This window comes from Geospiza fortis, unplaced genomic scaffold (genome assembly GCF_000277835.1).
Source record: "Geospiza fortis unplaced genomic scaffold, GeoFor_1.0 scaffold237, whole genome shotgun sequence".
Lineage (NCBI taxonomy): Eukaryota > Metazoa > Chordata > Aves > Passeriformes > Thraupidae > Geospiza > Geospiza fortis.
In genome coordinates this window covers 8,339,393-8,348,697 of record NW_005054319.1, presented here as the reverse complement: position 1 = coordinate 8,348,697, position 9,305 = coordinate 8,339,393, and the positions used below count along the sequence as shown (strand labels likewise).

The 9,305-nt window shown below is 45.0% G+C and overlaps 1 protein-coding gene across 1 annotated transcript in view; it reads left to right on the top strand.

Annotated features, from left to right (window-relative positions):
- The first annotated feature begins 282 nt into the window (after positions 1-282).
- The window catches only part of ABAT (4-aminobutyrate aminotransferase), a 27,986-nt gene continuing 18,963 nt past the window's right edge, over positions 283-9,305 (top strand). The window contains exons 1-2 of the mRNA XM_005420436.2: positions 283-363; positions 1,253-1,381. Coding sequence (XP_005420493.1) covers positions 1,312-1,381 — 70 coding nt within the window. The 5' untranslated portion in view covers positions 283-363; positions 1,253-1,311. The remainder of the gene's footprint in view (positions 364-1,252; positions 1,382-9,305) is intronic.

Sequence of the window (9,305 nt, the reverse complement as noted above, 5' to 3'; positions counted from 1 at the left end):
ACTGTGAACTGTGATCTCTTTCTGCTGGAAGACCAGCTCTACTCTGAGTGTATTTGTTAAATAGAATTTTTTCCAGGTTTATGGATAATAGTGACATTTTGTCACTTGGACTGCATGCCTCAGTCCACTGCTGCTCCATGGTCTGCATCCAGCAAGGTGCAAATGCCAGGCAAAGGGCTCCAGTGTCCTACACAGAACACAGGGACCATGCTGATAAGTGTGAAGTTTGAATTTAACCTGTGTCCTGGATAATAATTCAATGACCTGTTTTATCTATTCCTGACTTCCAGCTCAGCTTTCTGCACAGGTGATCCATAGTGAAAAGGGAGGCATGTCATCTTTCATGCCACTTGGCTTTCCGAGGTAATTTATATGTAACCAGCTGAGGTAGAACCACAGAATGGCTGAGATTGGGAGGGAGCTGAGGGGTCTGGTCCAGCCCTTTGCCCAGCAGTGACACCTAAAGCAGTTTGCTCTGGACCATTTGGGTTGTGGATATCCCCAGGCATGGTGATTCCATGCCCTCTCTGGGAAACCTGCTGGGAGTTTTCCTTTGTTTAGGTGGAACTCAGAGTATTTTAGTTTGTGCCCATTGCCTCTTATCCCATCACTGGACACCTCTGAGAAGCCCTGGCTTCTTCTTTATTCCCTCCCATCAAGTATTTATTACACATTGATGGGATGGAACCTGAGCCTTCAGGCTGGACAATCTCAGCTCTCACATTCTCTCTTCACAGAGTTGCAATTAATGGCTAAAAGGCTGTTTTTTCAGGGGACTTACTTTCTTTTATTTCATAATGCTTGTCCTCCTCTCTTTTGTATTAGATGAGGTTTTTCCCATAAACTTGGATCAAATCAAAAACAACAGCTTTGGCTTGAGAGACTGACTGGAAACATTTTTTTTTAAAGTTCAATACAGACTATACATACAGAGAAAGTAGAGAGGAAGAGCAAGGGCAAATAGGTACAGACCTTTACCCCCTGGCCCTGCTGAAGCTGGGACATACAGCTTTAGCCTAGAAGTCATTTACCTTGGCAAGACCAAGCCAAGAATCAGATGTGAGGCTCAATCCTGAGACTGCTCTGAGCATCACCATTAATCCATCAAACCATGCTCTCGGTGCCTTTGGATGGAAATTAATGAAAGGGGGAGTTGGGAGTTGAAAAGCCCAGTAATAGTGGCTGCATCTATAGGGACATGAATAAGTATTTGATTTTCTTTTTTTTTTTTTTTTTTTTTTTATTTTACCAGAACATCAACCAGAAAGAAATCTCTCAAGATTGAGTCTTTTTCAGTAAAGAAAAGATAAAATGGCATCAATGTTGCTTAGTCGGCAGCTTACCTGTTGCCTGCAGCAAAACTCCAGACTCCTGGTATTTGGTAAGTGTTTTCTTGCATTTTCCTTCTTTTTACTCCTGGTATTTGGTAAGTGTTTTCTTGCATTTTCCTGCTTTGTACTCCTGGTATTTGGTAAGTGTTTTCTTGCATTTTCCTGCTTTGTACTCCTGGTATTTGGTAAGTGTTTCCTTGCATTTTCCTTCTTTTTACTCCTGGTATTTGGTAGGTGTTTCCTTGTATTTTCCTTCTTTGTACTTGATAAGTGTTTCCTTGTATTTTCCTGCTTTATATTTGGTGTTTCCTTGCATTTTTGCTTTGTACTTGGTGTTAACTTTACTCTGGTGGACAGAATTCCAATTTGAGCATTGTTGGGGTTTAGCCTGTGGTATCGAGTCTTTCAAAACTTGAGGAATATGATGTTCTGTGTCTTAGATAATGATGCAGTTGTAGTCTAAAGTGGGCCACAATTGTAGTCCAAAGTATATCTGATTTTTTTTTTAATTCTTCAAACAAGAATGTATCAAGTTAATAATTTGCCCTGTAAATATGCTAACTGAAGTAAAGCTCTTCAGCCCTTGGAACTCTGCTTTTACTCTCTGGCACTGCATGGTGCAGAGACAAGATAATCATCCATTAAATTGAGCTGGGTTTTCTCTTTGTGCTGTGTAGCACAACCTTGCCCATCTTCCCTTGTGAAGAGGTTTTGTGTGACTGGCATGAAGATGTGACCCTCACTGGAGTTGTGTGTTTCTGCCTTGAGTGAGCTCTAGTGTGAAATAAAAACCTGCCACACAGCTCAAACTACTCTCTCCTAAGTGAGTGGCAAGTTTTGGCTTAGCCCTGGCTTGAAATTTAGCATGTGTATGTGTATATTAAACCTGCAGTCTCTCTGAAATAGATAGAAAAAACTAAATTCCTGTTGGCTGTGTTGGACAAAGCAGTGTGGAGTCTTAAGAACATCCATTCCATGTACTGTTACACTGAGTACAGTGTGGCTGAATGGCTTTTTTTGTGACTGAGTAAATCTCAGTGTTTCTCCTGTCCTTCCACCCTCCTTCTGCAATGCCACTGTGCTCCTTCTGCCACTGCCAGGATAAACCAAGCACACCCTTCCATTTGCTCAGAAACTTCAACATCATTGATTTCCTTTTAAATAATACACTTCAGGGAGCAACTGACCTTTGACTAAAGAGCACCAAGTTGAGTCTTATAACTATTAGAAGATATTAGGTCAGTGCTTCAGTGCAGGATGTGTGTCTGTTCCTGGGAATGACTCACTGATTATCCACCCTGGGCAGGAGCAGGGAGCATTGGGTCCATGGTGGGCAGTGGAAAGTGCTTGCAGCAAGCAGGCCTTGTTAGCTGGCAGTCCTTTGAGCTAATCTGTCACCTCAGCATCACTTAATGCTCCCTGTCCCTCCCAGTGTCTTGTACAATTCCTTCTGCTTCCCAAGCACAGAGGGGCCGATGGGCACTGGAGGGCAGGTGCCCAAACTCCTCTTCCTCTCTCACCATCAGTGGGGGAGTGTAGATCCCCATAAGAAAGGAAGGCAGCTCTGGGCTCCATTAATCCATCCTTGCTTCCAGGAAACTTCCAAGGCTGCTAAAATACTGAAGCAAATAATAGAGAGCCTTGGCTGCAGGCTGTGTAAGGGACCTGTGGCCTTTGGGTGTGAGTGAGCAGAGATCAGGAATGATGGAGCAAGAGGAGAGCCCCTCACAGGAGGAGCTGTGTCCTGTGCCCCTGCAGCCTCACAGAACAGGCAGGAGGCTCTGGTGGCTGTAGCCAAAGCTGGAGCTCCAGGCCATTTCCCTGAGCCCCAGCTCAGGTTGCAGTGCTGCTGGGCTTTTAGGGAAGTGCTCAGGGTGGCATCCAGGAGCTCTCTGCTCCAGAGTGCTCTCCTCCAAGGTATTTTTGAGCACTCGAGTTCAGAGCTGTACAGGCTAAAAAAGAGACTGTGCATTACTCCCACAGAAATCCTGCAGCGCCATTTGGGCTGGTACTTTTCTTTTTTTTTTTTTTTTTTTTTGTGGATAATGAAATGACAGTGTTGCCAAGGTGGGGTGGAGGTGGAGAGGAGGGAATAGATTGCCTCTTGGTAGGTCTTTGTGTCTGTAGGCTGTCATTTTTCAGTTGTATGTGTGCATTAAGCAAATCCTCCTGTTCATCTTGAATCTACAATAAATTTATTTACACAAAGGATTTTTTTCATCTTTGACTGTTTCTCTAGTTGGAAAATCTTTGTTACTTAACCACTGCACACTGTTCTCCTTACTCGCACAATGTTAAACCCTGGCAAGCAAACTAGAAATGGGAAATGGAAATAATTTAAGTTGATCAAAATGCAAAAGCTAAGCAAAGCACATGATAATATGTAATAAATGATAAGCAATACCCAGTTTAAATTTTACCCAAAAATGTGAAGCCTGTAAGTATCATGCCCTTCTTGAAAATAAGCCCTTAATCAGGTATGCTTTTGTTTTCCTTCTCTGTTTGATCTGCTTGATAGTTTGCCCTCAAAGATAAGGTTCACTAGAATGTGAAGGGTGGCAGAATCACAATAGAGTGAATAACTAACCTAATCTTCCTTTTACAAAGCCTCTGCATTGTAATCTCTGTAGGAATCAGCCAGGCAAGGCCAGGAGAGGCAGCTGATGGAGAAGTGAGGGTGTATCTTGGTGTTTCATCTTACCTGCGTTGAGTTCTGTCGCTCCTGTCAGCCTGGTGTGCTGCAGGTTGATCACAGCTGGTAGTGTGCATGTCAGTGTTCATTCCCTTTGTGCCAGCTCTGGTTTTACCAGCTGGGCACTGCAGCAGCAAAGCTGTTCTGGCTCCATGCTTTGGAGGCACTTGGTTGCTGGCTGGTAGGGCACTACCATAGCTATGAGGACAGGCTGGCACTGCAGAGATGTAGTTCACTTTCCTGCTGATTACCCAAAGGGCTGGAATTTGTCTTTGAATCCCGCACTGAAAGCATGGCAGAAGGTCAGGCTGCTGCCTGAAGGTAGCATCAGTTTGCATTAGTGCATGCCCATGCCCTTCTAGGGTGCTGATCTGTTCTGCAGCTTCTGCAGCCTCCCCAGGCAATTTGTTTATTGCTGGACCAACCTTACCTTTAAAACTTTTTTTCTAATATTTAGCCTAAGTTTCACAACAGAAAAAAAATGAAATACATGCTATTTGTCCTGCCATCAGAGGACCTGGAGGCTGGAATGTTTATTTTTTCTTTGCAGCAGCCTTTTACATGTTTCATAACTATTGTCTCCCCCAAGACCTCACACTTTTCTCTCTGCTGAATTCTGTTTGAGTCTCTCCTTGTAGGTCCAGTTTTTCTCTGCCAGAGTCTGTGCCCTTCCAGTGCAGTGCACTAGCACTTGCTGAGGCTGTACCTCGCCTAACTCAGCCTGTTTCCTGTCTCTCTGGAGAGGATAATAATGTTTAGCACCTGGGTGCACTGCAGTAAAGTCTGAGAGATGTTCATACTAGTTATTGACTTGTTCCCATCACAGTTACCACAAAGAGGCTGGAAAGCCATGAGAATGATTTATTCTCAGTCACACTTTTGTCTCCAGTATTGATCCTTGCTAAGACATTTTACTTTTTTTTATTTGGTTTGTACGTTAAGAGCCTCCCTAAGGAAATCAGAGAGAACAGCCTGGATTTGTGTGAGGGATGTGTGGCAGAAGCAGAGAACAACCCCCTTCTTGGGGTTGTAGAGGTCAGCCTGAGGTAAGCTTCAACTGGAGCCCTGGAAACTGGAGTGCAACCTCTCCTGCTGGACTGAGAACCTTTACTTTTCTGTCTGATCAAACACTTCCACAAAAAGCTGAGCTATATAAAAACAACCACTTAAAACCTGTTGTTGTAAGCAGGCTCTGGTACAAGGCAGAGTCCAATCTGGGACTGCTGTTCTCAGTTCCTTGAGTGAATGTGAAATTCCAGTTCTCTGTACCACAAAGGGTGGCTGTAGCAGTGCTGGCTGTTTTCCCACCTGGCTGTTCCTTGTGCTTGGTTGTTCACCTCCAGAGGTGCCCTGGTGAGCTCTGTAGCTGCTGAACTGTTGGAAGAGAGAGGATATTACAACTGGTTCAGATCACAAGAACTACAAGAGCAGTGGTTGGATGCTTCTGTAACTCTCCTGAGGAGCTGGTTTGGGATTGTGCTGGGATGGTGAAGGGGAACTTCTCTTGTTCTTTCTTCCAGGAGTTTCTACTTCTTTATGGCTTGTGTGATACTAGTTTTTTCTTCATCTTTGGGGAATCCAAAGTATGTATGTGGGAGTGCTGAAACACAGACAATCTCATGTGGAAGAGCTTCTGATCTTGCAGCATAAGCACTCTGTAAATAGCAATCTCAGTTTTCACAATGTTATGCAATAGTGATGTTCATTTCCCAAACATCTCTAGCTAGCCTGGCCTTTTGCCATTCCCTTTCAAGAACTGTTAGTAACAGATTCTACTTGTAACACATAAAGAGGACTCAGAGGAAATCACAGTCCTCCTACTTTTGGCTGTCAGGGCCTCCATGCTCTAAAAATTCTGTCTGGAAGATGGTTTGATCCACACTCTGGAGGGGGAGTCTAAGGGAGGTTGCCTGTCTGCAGTGCACAGGGCAGCAGTGGTGTGGCACAGGGCATGTGCCCCCCTGGGCACTGCAGAGCTTCCCCTTACAGCCCTTCACAGCAAGACACTTGTGTCTGAGAGCTCTGCTTATGCCAGCATGGGCTTTCATTCCTCTTCTTTGCCTTCTCCTTGGAATTGTTCCTTCTCTTCATTACACCCATGTCTTTTCAGTGCCTCCACTGGAGTTTCTCCCAGCTAATATCCAGTTGTACCCTCAGGAGCTGTGTTAATGGGAGTGTTATTTTTGGTCAAACACATGAGAGGCTCAAGCTCTTTCTAGCCCTGCCTTGATTGCAGCTCTGTTATCAGAGATCAGCACAGACCTGCCAGCAGTGGTTGGTGCTCTTTGTGACTCCCAGCATCCCCAAATTAGCAGGGTGCACTTATATTAATTATGTTGCTATAGCAATGTGGTACTTTGTTAAAATTGCTGACTGGGACCCCTGGAGAGCAAGGGGGGCAGCGTGGGGAAGCAGAGTTGGGAAATGAGCTTTTCTGCCTGCTAGCAAGTGATGACATCCTGTTGGATGAAAAGGAAGGATGTGATAATTTGCTGATGTTATTCAAGTGTTCAGAAAGATGATGTGTGATGAGAACTTGGAGACGTCTGCAAGAAAAGTAGAATTTAACTTATTATGCCCACCTTCTTTAAATGGGATGGGTAGAAAATTCTGTGCAAATTGTTCAGCCTATGTGCTCTCTGAATGAGGTTCATTAACCTATGCTTGTGTTTGGACTTTTGCCATGATAAAAATGAGGCAGCTTTGTTTACCAGAGAAAAAAGGGTGCTGTTCTTGGTCATGTCAGATAAATGTAATTTAAGAGCTTTGGTAATGTTTCTTTAGAGAAGGACACTTGGTCACAGCCCATTAGCTCTACACACTTGTAACATGAGAGCTGAGGTTATGTCATTGCTCCTGTTCTTAAGATAATATAACACAAAATCCCCTTTTTCTAAGGCAGTTTATTCAGATGTCAACAGAAAATCAAGGGATTACCTTTTATTACAAAGTTAATGCTGTTAGTTCACTGAAGGATGAGAATCCTACCAGGGATTCTCAGTTCTTGAAAATACCTTGCATGGTCATAGTGACAGTCTCAGTTTTTACCTGTCCCATCTCTGCTGTCTTTTTGGGAGGCAAAAACCCAGTCCTGGCCTGCAAATGTCTAAAACTCCCAAATATCCTGTTGGAGTAGCCTGAATTACATTGTGTCTTGTATCTTCAGGGTTTCTGTTGCAGGGTAAGTTGATATTAAAAAGTCAAACAGTAAAAATTCGGGCTGAGTTGCAAAGCTCATTGAGTACCTTCAAGATAGGAATGCCAGCGGAGCAGAGCCTGCTGCAGTTTCCCAGGGGATGAAGCACTACAGTGAGTGACCTGATTTATTTGCATTTTCTTGCACCATTAGGAGACTGTGGTGCTGATGCTGGGGCTGGGGGGAAGCAAGGGAGACAGAGCATGGCCTGAAATCCTCCTCCAGGCTAAACAAAGCAGGTATTGATGCAGCCATCCATCACCCTGTCCAAGTGCCTGGAAAGCCTTTAGAGGAGAGCAGCCACATAGCTGTGCTGCGAGCAGGGCCACAGGCGCTGGGGGGCAGGAGGCAGAACTGTGTCCTGCTGTTCTCCAGGGCCTGCAGAACAAAGCATTGCAGGGGGTGTGGAGAGAGGGGTGCCAGAAAGCCATGAGTGCCCGGGCAGGGCTCTGACCTCCTCTGTGCCTCTGGAGAGTGGCCTGAGCTCCTGTTTGGCCTGCAGAGCAAGGGAATGGTGAGGCTGGAAGTGAGGCAATGGGCTGTGAAAGGGAGCAGGGCTGGGGCCATACCCTGTGCTCAGAAAACTGCTGAAGTAGTGCTCAGCTACTCCAATCTGCTGGGCTTCTTTGCCTTTTTCACCACAAGGCTTTGGACACGCACCAAGGGAGCATTGGGCTGCAGAAGTCTTGGGCCATATGGCAGTAAGAGAGGTTGTGTCTGTGCTGTTCAGGTGCCCTTAGCCAGGAGAGCTCCTTGTGTGTCCGTGCTGTGGCTGGCACAGCCTGGGTGTGCCCCCACTGTCCCCTGGCTGTGCCAATAGGGTCACCTTTGATCTTTTATATGCAGTAGCTTTTTCCCCCCTCAGTGGAGCAGTTGCCATGCAGTCTCCAATTTACATGAATGTTAAACAGAATGACACAAAAATGGTGTTGCTGTAACAAAGCCTATTAATAGCTTTGCAGAGAGGCACTGACGCATCTGAATTAAAGCTGGGGAGAATAATCATCTTTGCAGACTAAGTTTTCCCAAGATGAGCAGTGACTTTAAGTACTCAAAGATGCTTTCAAAGGGCGGTGATTTTCCAAATAGTTTCTTGAAATCAGGCTTGCTTGAGACATCCCAGCTTGGGCTGACACAAGCTGAGGCAAATGTCTCGAGTCACTGTTGGAAATTTCAGCTGAATGGCTGTGCTCAGAGCACTGCTGAGCAGTATCACAGGATACCTTCTGTTTTCCTTGATAAATATTTGGTTTATTTAACAACTGTTACTTCCAAACACAAAACATTTTCAGCACATTGCTGGAACAGAGCTCTGGCAGTGAGAGGTGGGTATGGATGGAAGTGGTGCTGCCAGGGTTTCTGGTGGCAGTGCTGCACCCCAGGGATTTCCATGTGTTTGACTGCTGGCCTGGCTGCCCAGGCATCTCCCTTTCTGGATCTCTGCCAAACTGGGCTGCAGTTTATTGGTTTAACACCTGGCAGCATGGCCCTGGCACAGCAGGATGTGGTGAGTGGTACCTTCAGACCTTGCTGCTCCAAGTGCCCTGGGCAGGAGCTGCTGTTACCTGACTTGCCATGCTGAGCCTGGATCTGAGCTGCAGCTGGTGACAAGGAGAGCTAAGGACCTTCATTTTGGGCCATTCAGATTGCACCGGCTTAAAAATGCCTGCCACAGATATTTTAAAAGTTATATCCTCTTCTTTCAGGTCTGAGTGTGATTCCCCCAAGTTAAGAGTATTAAGATCAGTTTGTTGTTCATAGCATGCTGGATAGAGGCTTGCAGATGCTCCATGACAAAAATGTAATTGCCAAGAATGTTGCTTTAGTTCAATATGTAATCAGAGCAAGCTCATAGTCTCTGCTGGTCGCCTTGGTAGAGCTTTGGTATCTGTATTTCCTTTTTTTTTTGCAAATGTACAATCCCCATATTATCCCATAATCTCCTTAATGGAATATGTACATATTTGGAATACATGCTTACCAGAACTGTCTCTGTCATATGAAGTTTGCCTAAACTCTGTGTTTTAAAACAATTATTTCAGAAAGGGAAGCAGAGGCTGTTATTGGTAGAGCACAGGATATTTTT